Here is a 22700-nt window from a genome sequence, read left to right on the forward strand (position 1 = left end):
TGGCAGCAGAGCTGAACATTCAGAGCCCTGAAGTAGACAGGCAGCTCTCATCTCTATATAATGCTTCAAGGGCTGTACAACTGTGACTAATCCAGGTAACTGCACCAGAAATGCACCAGTGATTCTTGTTTTTATTTCAATATGAGTGAGCTTGTTTACAATGACACGTAGTGACATGAAATGGTTGATTGGAAGAATTAATTTGCTTGTCATCTGTCATTGGGACTATTCATTATACTCCTACTGTGCAGGGAGTAGGTGATCTTTGGAAGTGATCAACAGTGATCAGTGGATCACCACCACCAGGGACAGTCAGCAGCTGCTGGGCGTGGTGAGTGAGCTGAGACAGTATTACACTACCATGACAGGGTGGTGGTTGGGAACAACCAGTCATTAATCCTGCATTATTTGATGATCATTTCGACTCATCGTCAATCTACCCAGGGCCGGACTGTGAACGCAAACCAGCCCTGGCAATTCAGTCGGACTGGCCGCCGGGGGATGGGGGGGGGGGGAGGAATGGGTGCACATGGAAAACACTGCACCTGTTTTATAGTTACAGGGGGCCTATAAAAGTGGCCCCGGTTACAAAACCAGCCCCCATCCTGGCGGCCCACCGGGAAAACACCTGGTGGCCTCTACGGCCGGTCCGGCCTTGTATTGATCTTTCCTCTTGGGAATGGACACCCAGTTTAATGCAAGTATCCCAGCATGTAGTGGCTTATGTTGCATTGTGTGAGCAGCTGTCTCCAGTTTTTTTTGCCTTTGTCTTCTGTACTTGAAATATGTGATGCAGTCATTTCTCCATTTGGCAGTGTTCAGTTAGTGTTAGGTGGAATGTATAGTTAGACCAAATGGCTGGACAAGCATGTCACCAGCATTACCAGTGTGATACCTTGTGCATTTCAGGTTTGCAACCTGATGTTAAGTGTAAATGTAATACTGCCTTCATGAAAGATACCAAGTTGTGTGTGGGCTCCATCATTAGCATTCGTCCTTGGAATTTCACAACATAGATAATATGCCTTAAATGTGTGTGGTCCATGTAATTTTCCAATACTGACACGGGAGTACCAGAAGCCCAAACCGGGGGTTAGCTTTCTTTGCACCAGTGCCTGTGTGGCCTGCCACCAAGGCACGGGTATCTATTTCTGTCAAGAGAGCACCCCTCCTGGAGTCTGAACAATGTGAGACTGGGGAGTGCACATGCTCAGGTAAAAGAAGTCTTTACAGACAATCAAATGTTTTGAGGTACCAGACCTCACAAAGCCTGAAACTGCTGCTACAAAATATAGTACCTATGGTTATTGGGGGCTGCAGAGAGGGAAATGCCCTAAGGATAGATTATTTTCCCCAGTAGTAATGAGCTACTGGTTGTAAAGTTTCCTTTCTGATATATACACTAATGCTGCTAAAAAGGCAACTCTGCATCTTTGAGCCAGAGAGTAATTCTCTCTTATATTTCAACTTGAAAAAGAATGAGATTGGGTATCCATTAAGTAACCACTCAAAAAAGGCTCTTGCGTGTGGAGTAGATTATTTACTCTTCATCCGTCAACGGTTCCATTAGTTGATCCTTTTTGCATCAAATCCAATTCCAGCCAATACATTATTGTGATACGTTTAGGATATACTCTGATTCGTTATTTCTTTATGAGGTAATCTGCATGGTTTAATAATCTTCCCTTCTGATGCAGTTGCGTCTGATTCTGGGGAATTGGTCCATGGAGATATCTTCTCTTAGGTTTCTCATATAATGGCTTGTGAAATGCAAGGTGTTCCTTTCAGAGGGTTTCAATTACAAGCTGGTATGTAGCTTGTGTTCAGAATTTTAGAGCCATTAGTACAGGAGGTGAACAACACTTACAACGCAACTTTTACATCGCAGAGCCTTTACAACGCAACCATTACAACGCAAACTATTACAACGCATTGCTCTGGGGGGCGCTCTAGGATAGGGAATAGGTTAATTTACTATCCAATAACCTTCCCTAGTGTCCACGGGGACTGGAGTTGGAATAGTAAATTAAACTATTCACTATCCAGCACCCCAAAGCACTATGCGTTGTAATGGACTGCGTTGTAATACTTACGTTGTAAAGGCATGCGATGTAAATGCATGCGTTGTAATGTCATACATCCGTACATGAACTTAACTTTTTCCGTACTGTGGGTCATAGTGAATTATACGGCATTATTCTGTATAGCCATTCATGGAATTCCCTTAGTTCTTCACATGTCCCTTTCCATATATGTATCACATGAACAATAGATATTTTCCATTTTATGATATTGCCATGGAATTTCGTATTGGTGAATAATCATTTTCCCTCAAATGTTGCCATAGGGACACTTGCTATTTGTAGAGCAAAACAGAAACCCATAACTACTCCCCTGATCTGAAAAATAGAAATCTACCCTGATTCTAAAGTAATTTCTTTCAAGGGATATCTTCAGACTGATCAAATGACTTCATAGACAAGCAGGTCCATAGCCACAGGAAAATTACCCAAATATTGACCCAGTTGACAATATTCCTCAGTTGGTCCTTAATGTTCCAGGTCTACAAAATAGTGATAATGTGTGTGCCACAGTAATGCCTCCTAAAAATTGTCTTCACAAGTGAAAAATGTTTTCTTGGTGGAGAAGTGTGAACTCATAAACACTTTTCTTGTAACACATATTGTGTGTGTATTTGAAACTTTTAATCCTGTATAACACATTTTGAATCACTTCATCAATGTCTATGTAAAGCCTGTTGTTTTGTGAAGGTAATCAATACAAAATTTGACAAATATGTGATTAAATCTTAAAAGGCCACCAGTAATCTTTATCCTCTTTGTATAAATCATTCAGGCAGAGTTATGGTTAGGGGGTATTCTTATTATTGCGTATAGCTATCAAAACTGTAGGCATTTGCCTTATAAAACAAAACCGAGATTTATTCTGTTTTCTGAGAATTTAGTATCAAAGTGGTGATGATTGAGGTAGGGAGCAGAGATGAAGAAACAATCTTGAAGGATGAATAAAGGTGGGCACCAAGGCATCTGTTTGTAGGGACAAAACTTACCAGGGCAATTGCATGCTGCGTAATTGGTTTTTCCAGTGGTCAATAGGGTGCAGACCAAAATCCAAAGAGTTGGAAAGCAATGCAAACCAGAATTGTTTTGTGGCATGAACGTCATAAATAAGAGGTGCTACACAAGGGACCATTTGGTGCAAGTGAGATGTGGGTAAACCCTGATTTCTAAACCAGATTGTGTTGGGAGCGGATTATAGTAGGGGAAAATAGCTTTGTCAGTCCAGACTGTGTGATCAAGGGGTTATTTGTATGTATTTACAGTACATATATTATCCACACAAGGCAAGTCAGCAACTGAGCCACTTGACCTCAGTGCCTGCATGAGTATTGATAAACAGACAGGTCACATTAGGTCAAAGGTTTACTCATTAACAACAAATAGATGTTGAACCATATGAGAGATACCATCAGGGTTCAGAGGAGGGTGAAAAGGATTAAAGAGGGATAGCTGCATAGTACGGAACATACATCGTTCCTGCTTGCGGTAGAACTTCTAGGAGAATCTTGCCCTGCTTCATTCAAATGGAGCACAAATAAAGGACAGCTCTGCATTTGATGATATAAGACTGTGGAGGGGTCAATGAGAACAAGCAGGAGCGTCTCGCGTGTATCTATGTACACATAGAGGTCCTCCAGATTTTCTTCAGTGGTGCAAGTGGCCCAAAGTCGATTTTTTTAAACTTGTGCAAGATTTCTGGTATCTAAATGGTTGTAGAAGATGTTAGCCAAAAGTGGTGGCAGCCATTCCTACATACTGATGTAGCATCTCTCAAGATTTGGTGTAGGGTTTTGTTTCCTTCTCCACTCTAGGTGTTTCACAGACGTGTTTTTAAATCATTCAGGAAATTTCTAAAATTGAAGTAGAAGAGGGTCTAACTCTGTGGGTCAAATACGCTAGTGTTGCCCTTCCCTGGCAGCATCATATTTGTTTATGGAAATGGAACCTATGCAGTCATTTAGAGCCCAGAGAGTCCTGGCTAGTGCAAGCTCATATCTACTTATTTTCTAATATAGCCACAGGGCCAATCAAGGTTGCCTCCACGTGATCAGGAATGTTTAATTGCAATACTTGAGTTGAATTCTTAGGTCTCTAGTGGACCTATAGATTGTATATTGTTTGCTTGGTTTTTTTTTTAACTCAGGGGAGAGACTACCAGAACTCTAATAGGCAAGTCACTTTCAAGTGCCTCTTTCATATTGCCTTTATTTGTATTATAGATAGAGCAACATTATAGTCTATTAAACTTCTTACAACGATCCTTTTGTAGAGCGCGCACCCTGATGTGATGTACTTCAAAGTGCTCTTAAAAGTGTTGATCAAGCAATAGGATGCATAGTGAAGAGAAATACTTGATTATGATCACACATTTTAGTCAAGTTGAGCGGGCAGCTTCCCTTGATTTCTGGTTGCTTCATTCAACGTGGTGCAAAGCCAGCCATTGCATGGGTATTTCCTTCCATTTTACATCAAAGGGCAATGATTTGTGTCAAATTTTTGATGAGATAAAACAGGATACAAGACTTCAAAAATACACGTATTATATGTTAAATTAAATGGAAGCAGGAAATTATTCAATAGAAAAGTACAAATTAAAACTAAAGGAAGTAATAACACTATTTGTATGTTGATATCATCAACGTCCCCTTATTTAATTAAGGGACCACTTTCAGTAGAGGCTCAAGAGTTCACTGAAGGCAAATAAACTCCTAACCAAACAAAGTGACTGCAGTAGTCCCGAGATTTGCTGGTCTTTGCTGAAACACAAGTAAAGTGCAGAAGTCGACTGTAGACTGTCTCTCAGATCTCACACTGTACCATATGTGACTGTTGGTTTTTGCATTCCTTCTCTCGCTACCAGTTTACAGAAAATAAGCAGTTTTAAGTGATGTTGTAGGTAATTCAGCATATTGTTTGTGTTGTAGTCTATGTATAGTCTACGTGTAGATAAATACCAAGTCAACTCGTACCACTGTTGGAGAAAGTGGTATTCCGAAGGATTTGTGGACTCGTAGTTCATAAGTAACCAGATGTTGCAAAGGATTCTGGGTGCTATTGTTTCGTTGCAAGCATCTAAGTATCATGTCCTCAATAGAATGGCAGCTTCAATAGCTCAATTTTTCGAAGTTTCCTAAATCAAGTATGGTTGTATTCTGCCATCAAGATAGGGATCAATTTATTCCATAGTCTTGATCTCTGTACTCACTGAGACCTGCATCCATGCAGAGATGAAAGGTCAAAATATTCTGGCCACTATGCCTCTTTCTGTAAATTAGCCTGGTCTTTTGTGTGGTTAATAGATTCTTAATTTAATTCTTGACCAAATCTGTAGACATTCATGTGGTCTGTTTTTGAAAATTACTGTAGTGTATGATTCCACACTCTATTCAATCTATGCATAAGGTTCTTGAATAGCACAGAGAAGATAATGACGAGTAATTGAGATGCACCATAACTAAGGCCATGGACATCTCCACTCGCTGTTGGGCGTGACAGTATGTAAGAATTACTGATGCATCAAAAGCTGAGAGTTGGTGGATTACACCTTTACATCAATCTAGAGAGTGAAGATGATACCTGCGTTGAAGATGACCCACGTGTTTTGTAGTTTCTGAGATGTGTGTTCACAGACCTATAGTCATGCCAATGGGCAGGGTGAGGTCTCACAAAGCATTAAGATCTCTTTAGATTAGTATCTGTGGTTCAGGGACCCCTAGGTGTCTGTGAATCCTTCTCAGGGGGTCGGCGACTACTTAAAAAAATGATATATTATTAACAGATTAATAAAGTTTATATAAACAAAGAAGCAGAATGTACAGTTGGCAATTTTAAAACGTGTTTTAAACATAAAGGGATTTGAAATTGGAGGCAAAAAAATAAATTGGAATCCTCGGATTGATTTTTGGCAGCAGTGCAAGTACATCAAAAAGACTATCATAAGGACCATGAGCTGCCTCTATTGAATTTAGAGAAACTCCAACATTCCTATTAGAATTAAAAGTCTGATTTTTTAGTGTGTACTTGTTTGCAATTAAATAAAAGGGTTCATAATTTGTATATTTGTTTGAAGAATGCCTGTTTCTGTATTCGTTTTGTATGTTTTGCGGTTCAAATCATAAGAAATGCTTAGGTCGCAGCCATTGCTCATGCAGGTGGAGCGGTGGGGGGTTCAACAGACGACTACGAGGGAAAAATATTAAATTTTCCCTCGTCATCGTCCTCCAAATCCCCCTTCCCACCCAACCCCATTGCTCTTATCTGCAGTGGCCACGGCTATTAGGTTGGGGACCACGACTTCCTGTAATGACTCAGTATTGGTCCCCGGAATCCAATAATGATTCATTGGGGGGACCCCGAGTTCTAGTAATGATTATCGGGGGGTCCACAGAAGTCAAAAGGTTATGACCCGCTTGTGTAGACAACGGACACTCTCTTTCATCTGTCCTGCCACCTAGTTAGATCTCTTTAGGCAAGGGAAGCTCTCTTTCACCCTTCCAGTCATTCATTAAAATCACTTGTAAAAGGGTCTTAAGGTAACAAACAAATACTATTGAGATTCAAAGGACCATTGGAAATATGGAAGTTGTTTCTTACAAACACACACAAACCCTTGTTCACTTTTAATTTATTGTTAGTGTTTTTTTGTTGTGGTCCTCTTTTCATATGGGACACAATGCACATCTGTTGGGTTGTTTTGCAACAATGATGGTTGATTGATTTTGATAAACAATATCATGACTAGGGAAGAATTGTGATGGTTATTTATATTGTGTTCTTTCAGCATTAATTGCTTACAATGATTTCACTGTTCATTGTTTGACAAGTGTATGAAGGATACCATGACAACCATAGTTTTTGAAGAATCATTATTTACCCCGGATCCCATAGGATCAATGGTCGCTCTTGTTGCACAAATGCTATATTACAGAGTTTGATAGCATCTAAGTACCACAATCTACCCGTTTTCCAGACTGCTCTATACACATACGCCCAAGACGGCCTACAGTTTTGCCCTTCGTTACTCAGTAACTCTCGTTATATTAATTCTAAATATGTATTTTATTTTGTATTTTTTGTAAGAGTGACAGTTTTTCTTTTTTGTGTATACTCATTGTCTTCAGGTACAAGTCGAATGAGGAGTATGTGTATGTGCGAGGCCGTGGAAGAGGCAAGTATGTGTGCGAGGAGTGTGGGATACGCTGCAAAAAACCCAGCATGCTGAAGAAGCACATTCGCACACACACGGATGTCCGGCCGTATGTCTGCAAGTACTGTAACTTTGCTTTCAAAACCAAAGGTAAGAGCCCGTCATGCTTCTCGAAGACACATGGGTAGGGTGGAATAGCAGCAACATTGTCCATATTGCTCAGAGCCCATGATGAGGTCCTCAAACCCAGCACTATAGCATACATGTTATTTATTTATGTGCAAGTTTCTTGTAAAGCGCAACTACTCACCAGTTAGGGTCTGAAGGTGCTGTTTTTCAATCCACCATTACACCACACTGCATACAGATCTGGGCTCAGCAAAGATATTAACTCTGATGATCTCTCCCTTAGGAAGGAGCGTGAAGGATAAAGTGTTTATTGATGCTGGTGAAGCCGTGTCATTCCCCATCCTCAGTTAGAACTGGTGTTTTGGTTTAATCTGATATCTCCGTTTAAAAAAGCTTGCGTAAATATGTAACAGGGCTTTGTGTAACTATATAACTTTACGTCTGTGAATCTTGTGAAATTGTAAGGAAACTTTGAGAAATTTCATGAGAAATGTGAGGTTGCATTTTTTTAATAATTCTGACAGAAAATATCAACAAAAGGTTTTTGCAGAAGATATAAATATTTTCTTTCAACAAAATTGTTTATATGAATTTGGTCACTTATTTTGCTGAAATGAGTACTATTCTGGTTTTTAAGCGGCAGAATTTTCCTGAAATATTGTGGCAATTTTGACACTCTTGTTGTAAGTCAAAGAAAACATCGCAATTTGCCTATTTTGTGACATTTCTAAATAATTAATTTTTCCCAGTTACAACCGCATAATTAAAAGAGAGGCTCCAGGGGTGCATTTCATGCACATTGCTGGAAGATTAGTTGGATCTCAGTAATCCTGACTCGTGTGAAGAAGCTCTGGCATTTCACTAGATTTGGCTTCCACTCACTCTGGTGATCTTCAAATAATTGTGATAGGATGCTCGCAACTCTTCTTCCAGTGGCAATTTTACATAACTACAAGTAATAGTCATGATGCCTTTAACCCGAATTAACTCAGAGTGGCTAGTTTAAATAATTTTAGATTAAAATCACCTCAATCAATTAATTAATGCATTGCTCCTTGCTTCAGCAAATTTTATTGTCCTGATAATGAGCCATCAACCATACTTGGTCGAAAAGCCATTGACAACGGTCCCAATTGAAACACATTATAAATGCACTTTCTTGCTAACTAAACAAATTTACTATGGCTGTTTCACTGCCTCTTTGTAACACAAAATGTATTGTCTTTGTTCAACTGTTTGTCACTGTGTGATCTGTAGATGAAGTCGTAAATGTTTTAGATAAGGAAAGTTTATTGGACTTTTGTCATTAATTGTTTGCTCATGAATAACTGCCATTGACATATGATCGAACCAATTTTCCACACAGAACCACTTTTTTATATGTGTCAAATGTCTCTTGTGGACGGTTCTTTTAGCATTCATCTTCTGTAGTTCGGTGGGACCCCGGCATGTGGTGCTCTTTCTGTGCTCTGCATTGGTTGGCCTCGCCTTCTATTTCAGCACAGATGGTGGAGCCAGAGATGCCAAGGGCATTCAGTTAGGTGGCTGCAGTCTCCGATTGTGCAGTTTGGGCCAAAACATAAGCCATCCCCATTCAAGCGGTGATGACAGCCCACCCAGAGGTCACTGGTGAGTCAGTCAGTGCACCCTTGGTGGTCAGTGGTCACCGTTGTCGCCAGAATGTGACACATTTCTGGGGCTTGAGCATGAATAAGCCCACTGGAAGCAGTTATACTTTCCTTATCTGTGCAGTGAGTCAGTTTCACAGGAGAGAGACAGGGAGACGCACTCCACTATTCCAAATAGCTCCACCAATATCCCTCCCAGTCAGGAGTAACTACGGCCAGTAGTCACACTTGGGACCTTCGTCACTGCTTGCTATGCTCCGGGGGAGTGGTGGTTGCAGGGCGACCCACACCAGCACTTGAGTTGAAGATCCTGCTCTATCCTTCCAGCTGGTGTTGCTTTGTCCTTCAAACTAGACCACCTCTCCCAGCAGATGAGGTAAACCCCTTTGCAGGACAGACTCACAGCTCTCCTCCAGCACGTGGGTGCATCCTTTCAGATGATATTGCCTCAACTCTGGGAGACTGGCAGTTACCGATACCAGCCTTGGATCCCAAATGCAACGTGGGCAGTCTTGAGCATCACCTCCTCTGTGAGTGCAAAATCTTAGCAGACTGATCTCCATTACTTGTAGGGAGTTTTTATGTAGATGGATTCAAGAACAAGCTAGTGGATTGAGCAGACACTTCACCTATCGTTTCTAGATTTTTATATGTGCGTATGTAAGTATAAAGTACATATACTTGTCCATAGAAAGGCACAGAATAAATTGCGTCTATTTGCCTTTCCCTCTTTTCATGCATGTTTACCTTGCGAATAAAACCGTGATGTTCACTACTGCAAAAAATATATCACCCTTCACCAACAAAGACTCCTGTAAGGACCAACATGAAGAAGCATCTGAGACTAATTGAAAGTCCTAATTACCCAGCTGTTCAGATTTGGTGCTGACATCAGGATGAAATACTCTCCTAGACAAATAGAGTAGATGGCAGTTTAAGTTACACACACTGAACTGCTCAGCGTGGAAGGGGCAATTAGATTGATTTATTCACCAGCAGCCCCGTCAGTGCTGAGAATGAGATTAGGTTTATTGTAACGTTAATTGGGCATGGGATGGGCCAGTTTCATGTGCTGCAATTCTAGATGACTGGGAACGATAACCAGTTGTAACAGTAGGCGTTAGTTTTCTGGAGTCATGAAAGATGATTGTTGTATTAGTTGACCTACACGAGATCGTAACCACTCACTCGGAAAGGGGCCCCTGGGGCGAATAACAGGCAGAGAAGGCGCCGGGAAAATCAAGTTACAGTCAAAGAACACTCTGCCTGTAAATTTCTTTGAGAAGGTGCTACAAGTCACTGATATATTAAAACACAACCAACATGATGGTCTTCCTAAATATGATACAACAAACCTAGTTCATAGGAGATATTTCATTGATGTATATCATTTTATCAAAATAGCTAGGAGACATACAAAAAATAAATTTCAGAAAGATCTGAGCGCATCTTCAATCGCACACACACAAACTTTCAAACCAATCAGACACAAACCCATACATACTCACACATCCCATCAAATCAGGATTCATTAAATGAAAAAAATATACATTCTTAGATACTAACAAAAACCTTCCCGTCAAAACAATTTTTGAAAAGACAGAAAGTTTTGGTGATACATACAAGAGTTAGCTTAGATAACAATAAACATCAAAGAGACAATTCCTCAATCGAAAATGCATTCCATAGTCCAGTGACTGTGGGCTGCATTTTCGATTGAGGAATTGTCTCTTTGATGTTTATTGTTATCTAAGCTAACTCTTGTAAATATCACCAAAACTTTCTGTCTTTTCAAAAATTCTTTTGACGGGAAGGTTTTTGTCAGTATCTAAGAATGCATATTTTTTAATTTAATGAATCCTGATTTGATGGGATGTGTGAGTATGTATGGTTTTGTGTCTGTCTGATTGGTTTGAAAGTTTGTGTGTGCACGATTCAAGATGCGCTCAGATCTTTCTGATATTTATCTTTTTTATGTCTCCTTACTATTTTGATAAAATGATATAAATAAATGAAATACCTCCTATTACCTAGGTGTGTTGAACCATATTTGGGAAGACCAGCATGTTGGGTGTGTTCTAATATATCAGTGACTTGTAGCACCTTTTCAAAGTAATTTACAGGCAGAGTGTTCCTTGGCTCCACGAGATCGTATCCAGATGAAGGGCCTAAATGGAACGAGTTTGTCCTGTATAATCTGTTTATAAGGGGTGCAGTGGAATCATTTCAAGCAGTGGTGGACTGACCCACAGGGATACTAACAGATATATATATATATATATATATATATATATATATATATATATATATATATATATATATATTCTGTAATGCTGTTGTTCCTGGAACACCACCGAAGCTGGGTCAGAGTATGACCTTTAAAGGCTGTGCCCCTGCTGGCCTTCAGATGCGCCGGTCTACAGACTATTGACTTGCACTGCTCCTCACAAGTCACCCTTTCAGAAGCATCTACCAGGTGAAGATGGTTTCAGATTCCTCAAAGTTTCCCTTACATCTGGTCACCTGACTGCCACTGGGAAGCATAAAACAAGCTCAGAAGGATAGTACAATACACAAATCATTAGCCAATGGGATCACCTTTACTTGTCAGTTCTCTCTTCCTCCTTTTTCCTAGCTTTCCCTGGCAGTTATCATTGATTTCCCTTCTATGAACATTGTGTTCCCCAGGAAATGACCATGAGTTCATTATTGTTATCCACTTTCATCCACTTACAACATTGTGTGTTGAGTCTGTATTTGTCCTTAATGAAACACAATCCACTATACTTTTCAGACTGTCTAACCAAAGGCTTCCTTTGTCAATTAGAAGAGACCACTCATCTATCCTGGTCTAGCATTACAAAAGTAGTCAGTGATTAAGCGATAGTGGTTTGGAGTAAGAAATGCAAGATTTGTTTGTGTCTTGCCCTTTTGTACAGTTAGACACACCGGTAATAGACCTCTTTTTTTAGGAGTAGAACTTGCAGAGGCTTAAGTAGTTTGGGCATTATTTGTTGACTTCACGAGACACCAATAATGTTGGAAGGTGCATTGACAAATGTATTTATGACTTTCAACCTGGTCAAGGAGAGAGAAGATTAATCAGCTTCTTGGAGTGCTAAAGTTTGAGCTACCAACCAGAATAAAAAGGTCCTTAAGTATTGCCCGGCGGTGTCGCCTCTTAAACCCACAAGATAATAATCAAATGAAGAGGCAGGCGCTGGAGACTGGAAGGCAGGAAACAAGGGTTTTATTCAGCATCTCTCCGGAGGAGAACACATCGGTTCGGACAGCAAGTATCGTCACGAGGTGCTCTAACCGCATCTCTGAGGCCTGGCCTCTTATACACAAGTTTATTGCTTTATTACATACAACACATCCTTGGCAATGCTTTGATGTACGGAGGGATATCCTCCGAATCTCCCCTTCATACCCGTTCCCACACACATTTACAGTTGAAGTCCCCACCCCGGTCACAACAGGTGATGATTACCGCGCAGCTGGACATTCCGCCGATTCATGGAATGTGGGGGTTTGGTCGGATCTCATAGGGTGAGGGCTTTGATCAACCCGGGGGTCCTTTGATAAGGGAAGTTTTCTACTGTACGGGGAGGTGCAATAAACAGTATCGGCAGGGCTAGGTGTTGGCCTGGGAACGGGGAGGACAAACGGGCACACAGGAAAAGGGGTTTGCATCAAAAGGGCCTGGGACCATGAAAGGAATGAAGGGAAGTGTCGCGCTGGGAGCAGGATGGGGTTCTGAGGCAGAGCCGCGCTGAAGAGGGGTTTATGACCCAAGACGTGTGAGAGTGGAGGGGGGGGGGTTGTCAGCGCGCGAGGGGTCGCCTGCGAGGTCGAGAGTGAGAGAGACGCTGGCTATCGGCGCGGGGCAGGGAGGCCATGGTGTACAAAATGGCTGCCGCTTATGCGCACGAATGGGCCCAGGGAGAGCGAGATGGTGCCGATAATGTTGACATTTTCGGTCTAACCTTTAACAGTCCTCCCTTTTCAACATATCTAGCCAACTTGCCTACTCAATGTCAATCTTCATCAAATTCCCAACCTCGGCATCATATAATGCCCCCATGCGTTCGTTTCCAAAGTCCACGACCTTAGGACGAATACAGTTTGCACATAATGAACACAGGGGTGGCAGACATTGAATCCCTAAACATAGGCCACATATTACTACCACAGGAATTAGGATAATGGTGAACAGTCTCCAGCCCCAGTTCTTAACGGTGTTCCAGAACCAACCACCAAGCGACCATTCTTCCTGTTCCTGGTGGACTTCCGAAGAGAGTCTGTGAAGATGTTCGATGGCTTTGTACACTGAGGGCGAGTTGTCCGGTATATATGTACAGCAGCTGGACCCAATAATGCGGCATGCTCCACCACGGTCCGCAAGAACCACATCTAGGACAAGGCGGTTCTGTAGGGCCACCAAGCGGACCGCTTGGAGTTCGGCGGTGTTGTTGGCAAAGATACCAGCCGTGATATTCATTGTTGTCTCAACTGCCTGAGTCAAATGTCGGATGGCCCGGCTGTTTGCCATCGGGCCCCAAAGAGGAACAAGTCCCTTCATAGCATCGAGGAACTGTGCTCCTGTTGAGTCGGCTTGCTCGATGTCCTTGGCTCGTTTTTGTCTATGATGATTCGCTGGGGCCACATAAGTCGGAGGAAGGATGAAGGAGATGTAACAAGTGCCCCCCCAGCCTTTGGGGAGCCAAGTGTAGGCTTTGGTGCCACAGATGAAATACATGTTTGGGGACGACACAAAGGAAGGTGGATCCGTGGAGTCCAAAGTTCCGGTGAAACGACAGGCACTGTGGCCCACCAGCTGTGTCCCATGTCCTTCTATGCACATGTGGCCTGTGACGTTGATGACTGACAGGGCCACAGTCAGGGTGGCAGCCGTTCGTTTCCGCAGGTAGGAGAAGGTGGGTCTGGTTGGATTGTTGAACACCTGCATTTCGATTCGTTCTTTAGCAGGGATATCCATGTGGACGGAGTCGTTGGAGGTCTGCGGGCAGAAGTGTGTCTTTGTTTTGTTTCGCCGGACCCCGTGGGAGAAATGCGTTGCGGTTTTGCTGGAGGTGGCATTGTCCTTGTAGCTTTCTTGCAGGAGGATCAGCCAAGCAAGGCAGGAGCCATGAACCGAGAAGGGTGAGGGGATGAATGGTATCGAGTGTCCAGTGGCGTGGGGTAGCAACCCACAGATCCAACAGTTGGTGGCATTGGTGGCGAGATTGTGCTGGTGAAGGAGCTGTACGAAAGAGTTATTCCAAAACTCCTTTCGCCTCTCTCTGAGTTGGGGAGAGAGCGAAATCAGATAATGTTCCTTCGCGGTGATAGGCTGAGCAGTGGTCAGGAGTGTCTCATGAGCAGGTGAATTTTCTTCCACAATCCAGAGTGTGGTCATGAGGAGAAAGCAAAAATGGATTGCGATGAAGAGTGCAATTGTCTTTGAGCTGTGGAGTCTGTCTGTTCTTGGGTTTCTGTAGTGGGTATTTCCTGTTGTCCCCATCATCTTCTTATTTGGCGCTTCCATCATCTTCTTATCTGGCGCTTCCATCATCTTCATTTTCAAGGTGCTCGGTAGTGGGCAGAACCACAGACTTAGTTTAGCCTCTCTCCAGGCAACCCTTGATTGCTTTGGGTCACCGTTTTGAGATTCAACTTAGTTCGTGGTCTACTTAGCCGAAGCTCCCTCCTTTCGACGCAGGAAATACCCTTCTCTGGATGGCACAGTGGGATCGGAGAATTTGGAAAGTTCAAGTGTTTCGGTATCAGGATAGCAGGTTAGTGACGGTCGGTCCTTGTTCAGGAGCTCTTCTTGGTCGCCGATGTTTTCCGCCGTGGCCAGGGTCGGGGAGACCTTCTTACAGTGGTGCGCGTGCAGCCAATGCCTTTTCCCCTCCACACTAAGAGCCGTCCGGGTGGTGATTAACACTTGCCAGGGGCCCGTCCACCGGGGTTCCAAACTTTTCGTCCGCTGAAAATTTCGGATCAGCACGAAATCCCCGGGTTGGATGGCGTGACCCGGACCCCTGGAAGCATCGGGGATGGCCTGCTGCACCTGCTGATGAATGACAGACAGAGTTTCAGTCAATTTATACAGATAATCAGACATTAGGACGTCCGGGACGTCATGAATGGAAGTTGGCTTTGGTGCAGACCAGATACTCATGGGTCGGCCGAAAACAACTTCATAAGGGGTTAAGTGATGTCTGGTGGGGGTGGAACGCATCGATAGCAATGCTAGGGGGAGGGCATCTGGCCATTTCAGACCTGTCGTAACTACTATTTTGGCCAGTTTAAGCTTTAGTGTGGCATTGTGTCGCTCAACGAGTCCAGCGGACTGGGGGTGAAAGACTGCATGAAATTTCTGCCTGATGCCCAACCCCTTTAAGATGAACTGGATGACTTCGGCTATGAAGTGGGGGCCATTATCGCTCCATAAAATACGACAAAGGCCGTAACGGGGGAAAAACTCCTTTAATAGTACCTTTGCAGTGGCCATAGCAGTGTTGTCACGGGTTGGGTATGCTTCCACCCATTTGCTAAAGGCGCACACCACGACAAGCACGTATTTCAGGCCTTGGCACCTATCTAGCTGGATGTAGTCCATTTGCAGGACCTCAAATGGGTGGTTTGGGACCCCAAATCCTCCCCGGGGCACTACAGTTCCTTTCCCGGGGTTGTGTTGCAGGCATATCAAGCATTGTTGGACCAGACGTTTGGCGGAATCTGTGATTTTATCATTGTGCCAAACTCTGGAGACAAGTTCATTCATGGGGGCGGATCCTATGTGGGCAGGGGAGTGTGCCATAGCCAGTATGGGAATCAGGTATGAATCAGGTAGCAACCATTTGTTTGTGTCTCTTGTCCGCCAGCAGCCTTCATCGTCTTTTAATCCCACCCGTGCCCATTCAGTCAACTCGTGTTGTGAGCTAGCCGTTTGAATGTCTCTAATAGTGTCTCTAGCGTCAGTCCATTTTTCTGCTTGTGACCTGGTCACGTACATATGTGTTGTCGTCCTATTTTCAGCTGTCGTTCGGGCAGTGACGTCGGCTAGCGCATTTCCCTGTCCAATGATGTCTGTCACCTTTTTGTGTGCCTGGCATTTGATGACTGCAAGCTTGTTGGGGAGAAGGATGGCCTCGATCAAGGCGGAGACTAGATCCCCGTGCAAAATGGGGGTGCCATGTGAGGTCAAGAATCCCCTTTCCCTCCAAAGGAGCCCAAAATGGTGAACCACCCCAAAGGCATACTGGCTGTCGGTGTAAATGTTTGCTGTAGTTCCTGTTGCCAGGATGCAGGCTCGGGTCAGGGCAATCAGTTCCGCTGCCTGGGCAGATCGTTGCGTGATACGGGCTGTCTCAACTACAGTTCGGGCCGTGGTGACTGCATAGGCAGCGGAAGTGGTGCCATCGGGGAGTTTGATGCAAGAACCGTCCACCCACAGCTCTCCGTCAGGGTCAGGGAAAGCCGTGTCTCTGAGGTCAACCCTACTTCTAGTCTGTTCGTCTGTAAGAGTCACGCAGTCATGTGCAGGGTGCACGTTGGGATCGTTCTCTGGCAAGGGTAACAGAGTTGCCGGGTTCAGTGTGGTGCATCTTTTCAGGGTGATATGGGGTGCAAGCAAGGTCAGTTCGTATCCAGTCAGTCGTGCACTCGTCAGATGTTGCGTCTTGGTTTGGTTCAGGAGGGTGTCGACTGCATGGGGTACCAGTACCGTAAGGGAACTCGAGAGTACGATCCCCTCACTCTGTCGGATAGAGATCGCAGCAGCAGCTACGGCTCGAAGGCAGGCAGGCAAGGCTCTGGCTACAGGGTCAAGAGTGGCGGAGAAGTAAGCGCACGGTCGTTGCTTAGGGCCGATGGCCTGGGTCAGGACAGATAAAGCGCACCCCTCCCTTTCGTGTGTGTAAAGGGAGAAGGGCTTTTTGTAATCAGGGGTACCTAGGACGGGGGCTGAACAGAGGGCATCTCGTAGTTCCGTGAAGGAGGTTTGACACTCAGGGGTCCAAGGGAGTGGGAAAGGGACGTCTTTACCTAGCAGAGAAAGCAGTGGTTTCACAACGAGGCTAAAGTTTGGTAACCACTGTCGGCAGAAGGAGGTGAGGCCTAATAGGGAGCGGACCTGCTTCTGGGTCTTAGGGACAGGGGTATCTAGAATGGTTTGGATTCGATCAGGGGTGAGTTTTCTTCCTTCTTTGGACAAAAGGTGGCCTAGGTAAGTGACCTGGGGTTGGCAGAATTGCAGCTTCTTCTTGGAGACCTTGTGGCCATTTTCCGCGAGGAAGTGCAGGAGTTGAATGGAGGCTGTGACTGCTAATGGAGTGGTGTCGGCTGCTAAGAGGATGTCGTCGACATATTGCACTAACACCACTCCGTCGGGTAACTGGACTTGATCTAGTTGTCTCTTGAGGGCCTGGCTGTAGATGCTAGGGCTTTCTGTGTAGCCCTGGGGTGCTCGGCAGAACCTATATGAGCGGTTTTTTAGGGTGAAGCCGAAGAGGTATCGGCTGTCTGGATGGATGGGGATGGAAAAGAATGCATTTTTGAGGTCAATGACAGTGAAGGTGGTGGCAGTAGAAGGAATCAAAGTCAGGATGGTGGTGATGTCCGAGACCACAGGGTACTGGGGTACCACCACTTTGTTGATCTCTCGAAGGTCGATGATAAAACGGTATGCTTTCTCATCTCCCTCTCCCTGTTTCTTGATAATGGGCAGGATAGGGCTGTTGCAAACGTTGCTAACTACTTCCTCCACTACTGCAGCGTCGACTAGCGACTGAATAATTTTTACCAATGCCTTCTCGCCCTCGGGCGATATCCGATATTGTGGAAGTTTTGGGAGAGTTGCGTCTGGTCGGACAGTAATGTGCACTGGGTCGATTAACATGCGCCCTACGTCCGAATCCGTCTTGGCCCATAGATATGGAGGCAGAGTGTCAAGCAGGGATGTGTCAGTGTCGGTGATGGAAAACATGCGTCGGGGAGGGCAATGTCTAAGCAGGACAGGGTTGTCGTAAAGAAAAACTCGAACTCCGTCTTGAGAACATCTAATCGTCGCTCGGAAGTGTTTCAATAGGTCAAGTCCCATAATGGCGTCAGGGCTATTGGAGGAAAGCAAAAACGTGGTGTCAGTGGTGTTGTTTTCTATGTCAAAGAGGATCGGGGCGGACAAAGGGTTAGTGGAGGGCGTTCCATCGAAACCTGTCGATGTTATAAGTGAGCCAGACAAGGGTGCCCCCGGAATCAGTCGTTTAGATAACGCACTACGTGTTGCGCCAGTGTCTACCAGAAATGGTGACGTGGTACCTAGGACCTTAGCAGTGACGTAAGGGCCTTGCTGGTCAACATAGAGCTCGACTGGATCCCTCCCTTGCCCTTGGCAGTCCTATGCAAAGTTGTGGGTGTCATCATAGTCAGATTGCTGGTATTGGTTCTGTCTGGGTCGATCAAATGCATTTGGTCTACCTGATCTGTCGTTAGTCGTGTCATTTGAGGGCCCTCGCTGTTGTCCCTTATTTCTCGGCCCATTTGCTATGTCCTTGGGGTCTTTGTTTCTGATCATGTCCAGAAGAACCGGGCACTGGGATTTCCAATGGCCAGTCCCTTTACAGAAAGCACACTGGTCCTCTCTAATGTCTGTACGTCCACTGTGGGGAGTCGAAGTACGGTCTTGGGACTTAGGGGCATTCGTCTGATAGTTTCCCCGGTATTGGTCTCGTCCTATAGTCACCCCTTGCAGCTGGGCTATCATCACCCTCTCTTTCAAATCCTTCTTCTTTCTCTCGGTTGCCCTATCGTTTTCATTTTTCTGATGTTCATAATATTGGGCCATCTGGAGGATAGCCGTAGGTTTGGAGGCTGCCCAACTACTCTCGCTAGCCTGCAGTTTCTGGGAGACCTCGGACGACAGACCCTTAACATAATTTTGGACGAACAGATGGTGTCCGGTTGCAGTGGTCATGTCCTGGCCGCTGTAATCGGAGAACACTGTTTCGAACCGAGAGAAGTATTCCGATACATCCTCCTGGGGTTTCTGGCGACAGGCCGTTACTATCGACCAGTCCACTTTCTTTTCTGGAATCAGGGTTTTCAATTTCTGTACGATTTTATCTGGGAGGTCTAAAATGGATTTCAAAGGCTTCTGTCCCGGTCCTCGTTGTTTGTCAATTTCCTCGAATTGTGTCCAGGTATGTCCGAGCAGCTCATGGTGGTCGACTTTCCGGATTTGCTTCCACACATCAGCTGGTAGACATAACCCGAAAAACAAGTCGATGTCAGCCAGGGTCATAATCGTTGAACCTAGGGCTGTACCTAATTCAGTATAGAAGGCAGTGGGGTTTTTACGCAGGTCGGGTAGAGATTTTCGGAATGTCAGAATCTCTTGTCGGTCCCATGGCTGGTAGACCCAGTTGTACACTACCCTTCCTTTTGCATCTTGGTGGTTTGCATCATCGTGAGTCCCTGCACCTCGTGGAGGCACCCAGTAAGGGGCAGCCTCTCGTATTGGCATCATGGCGCTAGGTGGCTCAGTTTGTGGTTCGGTCGCCACGGATGTCGTGGGTTTAGCTCCCGATTCTCGTTCCGTGAGGTGGCGGAAAACCTCAAGCGTACGCGTAAGGAGATCCGTCACATCACACTCGCCCTCATCCCCGATATCGACCTTCCGGTACAGAGTCGTTAGGCTCTCGGGACCTTGGTCTCGATATCGGTCCTCGTATGCATTCAAGACATGGTAACACAGTCGTTCAGTAAAGTGTCGTCTGTGACTCCCTGTATATGATTTAAACATATCCGTGATGTACTCTTCACCTTCCTTCCTTTCTACCAGTGTCCTTACTATCTTGTCGATCCCTGTTCGCTCATCTTTGCTTAGTCTGCTTATTCTGGCGGAACCGGTCCCTCGGGTCTCAGGGTCGCCCAACGTTGCCGTTTGCAGAGTATTTGGTACAAGAGGTTCGGCCGACATAGAGACCATGGGGGCCGATGCTGTGGCACTACCCTCATTTGCACCCGGGGGTGGTGGGTGTTGTGCTAAGGGTTGGGAAGGGGCATATGGAGGAGGCATGTAGATGGTCGGAGGGCCTAACAGCAAATCATCGCTCGCTCGCTTTTGTCTCGAGGATAAATCAGGGTAGAGCATGGAGGGTGTTCTAACCGGGCACTGGCTTGATGTTTCCATTTCTAGTTTCTGTTTGGCTTTCTCCCTTTCCTTTATCTCTCCTTCTAGCTTCTGAGCAGCTAGGTGGGCTGCTTTTCGCAGCTCTTTTTCCAACCTACTCTCAATTTTCCTTTTATGTTGTTCAGTTTCTTTGCGCCACATGCCGAAACTATCAAGCATAGCGGGCGTTGTCTTATTTTTACCTAGGGCTGTTTCTAGCGCGTTTATTTTGTCATCATCGAAGGATCCTATCAGTGGCCACTGACTTCCTTCATTCTTTTTCGTATATTTATGCTACAGTTTGTTATAGGCTATAGCGATCAATCCATGCTTCATGAACATGTCCTTATTAGGGGTGCCTTCCGGTGGAGCCGGATGGTTCATCTCTAATAAGCGGTCCGGGCTAAACAGGCTACCGATCAGTGGGGAGAAGACAGACATGACGGCTCGCAATGAGGGACAAAAAGTCAGCACTGCCTATCTTATCACTGTGTGCAAAGACTAGACAGAATATTTCTATTCTACGTTGTTTGCAAGCAGTGAATACCTCATGGACCAATAAAAATAAAAAAACAATTCAGTGGGAAGAATAAGTAGGCTCGCAAAGGTCTGCGTTACCTACCCTTTCACTATCTGTAAAAAGGGGGAGAGGGGCTCTTCCCTGTTTGCAGACAGAGAATCTCCAGAAAACAGTTTGTGAACAATAGTTCAGTTTCAAGTAATTGATCAGTGGGGGAGAAGGATAGACACGACAGTTGTATTACCTATCCTCCACTGTTTGAAAAGGGAGAGCCTGTTGTTTCTCCGTTTGCAGACAGAGGATCTCCAAATAAATTAACAAGGAGTAATACTAGTATTTTCTGGACAATTCAAATAATCATTTCGCAATTCGTCGTGTTTACACGACCTTACCCGGACCGCATGGACAGTTTCTTGTCTTCCGAATCCAGCGCCCGATCGTCCTCTTTTCCTCGTATTCCTCACGGCACTCCTGATGGTTCCCAGTCAGGACCGTAGATCACTCGAGAGAGGTCTGTTCGGAACCAGTGAAGTTCGGATGATCGGCTGTCAGACGAGGGTCTATCGGACAGGCGCGCTCCCGATCGTTGCAGTCGTTCACTCTGTCGTCAGGACCTCTCCCACTGGATCCACGAGTCGCTGATGGGCCCCACGTTTGGGACGCCAATTGCTAAAGTTTGAGCTACCAACCAGAATAAAAAGGTCCTTAAGTATTGCCCGGCGGTGTCGCCTCTTAAACCCACAAGATAATAATCAAATGAAGAGGCAGGCGCTGGAGACTGGAAGGCAGGAAACAAGGGTTTTATTCAGCATCTCTCCGGAGGAGAACACATCGGTTCGGACAGCAAGTATCGTCACGAGGTGCTCTAACCGCATCTCTGAGGCCTGGCCTCTTATACACAAGTTTATTGCTTTATTACATACAACACATCCTTGGCAATGCTTTGATGTACGGAGGGATATCCTCCGAATCTCCCCTTCATACCCGTTCCCACACACATTTACAGTTGAAGTCCCCGCCCCGGTTATGTTATGTTATGTTATGTGACATTTTTAATGCGCACAGATGCTCCAGCAAAGGAGCGTCCTGGCGCAACAGGTGATGATTACCGCGCAGCTGGACATTCCGCCGATTCATGGAATGTGGGGGTTTGGTCGGATCTCATAGGGTGAGGGCTTTGATCAACCCGGGGGTCCTTTGATAAGGGAAGTGTTGGCCTGGGAACGGGGAGGACAAACGGGCACACAGGAAAAGGGGTTTGCATCAAAAGGGCCTGGGACCATGAAAGGAATGAAGGGAAGTGTCGCGCTGGGAGCAGGATGGGGTTCTGAGGCAGAGCCGCGCTGAAGAGGGGTTTATGACCCAAGACGTGTGAGAGTGGAGGGGGGGGGGGGGTTGTCAGCGCGCGAGGGGTCGCCTGCGAGGTCGAGAGTGAGAGAGACGCTGGCTATCGGCGCGGGGCAGGGAGGCCATGGTGTACAAAATGGCTGCCGCTTATGCGCACGAATGGGCCCAGGGAGAGCAAGATGGTGCCGATAATGTTGACATTTTCGGTCTAACGTTTAACAGGAGTAACAATTGTGCATGTTGGGTATATTTTGTTTTAGCATACTTTTTGCACTAATACAGGAATGAGCTGATGTAATGCATAGCATTTTTCAATGGTTTAAAATCAGTTTTAATCACAGTAATGCATGCTTTATTAGTTGTGCTAGTTTGTTGCCAGAGTTACTTTGAATTTGAATAATTGTTGGTCATACCCTCTTTCATCCACCTGAACCCATTGAGGCATTAGAGGTGGCCAAAAGAGACCTTTGTGAAAGCTCAATCAGTAATAAAAGTAGGGAGGCGTGCAACCAATTGTGTCTTTAAAAGGATGGTAGCCGGGCTTAATAACATTTTTATTTTCTTTCAGGGAATCTGACTAAACATATGAAGTCAAAAGCCCACAGCAAAAAATGTCAGGAAATGGGGGTGCTGGTGTCTATACCGTTGGACTTGGAAGCAGACGAAG

General features: G+C 45.0%; 1 protein-coding gene across 1 annotated transcript in view; it reads left to right on the top strand.

Annotated features, from left to right (window-relative positions):
• HIVEP3 (HIVEP zinc finger 3) overlaps positions 1-22700 on the top strand; it is a 370547-nt gene that overhangs the window by 305197 nt on the left and 42650 nt on the right. The window contains exons 6-7 of the mRNA XM_078681902.1: positions 7202-7377; positions 22602-22700. Coding sequence (XP_078538028.1) covers positions 7202-7377; positions 22602-22700 — 275 coding nt within the window. The remainder of the gene's footprint in view (positions 1-7201; positions 7378-22601) is intronic.

This window comes from Lissotriton helveticus, chromosome 3_1 (assembly GCF_964261635.1).
Source record: "Lissotriton helveticus chromosome 3_1, aLisHel1.1, whole genome shotgun sequence".
NCBI lineage: Eukaryota > Metazoa > Chordata > Amphibia > Caudata > Salamandridae > Lissotriton > Lissotriton helveticus.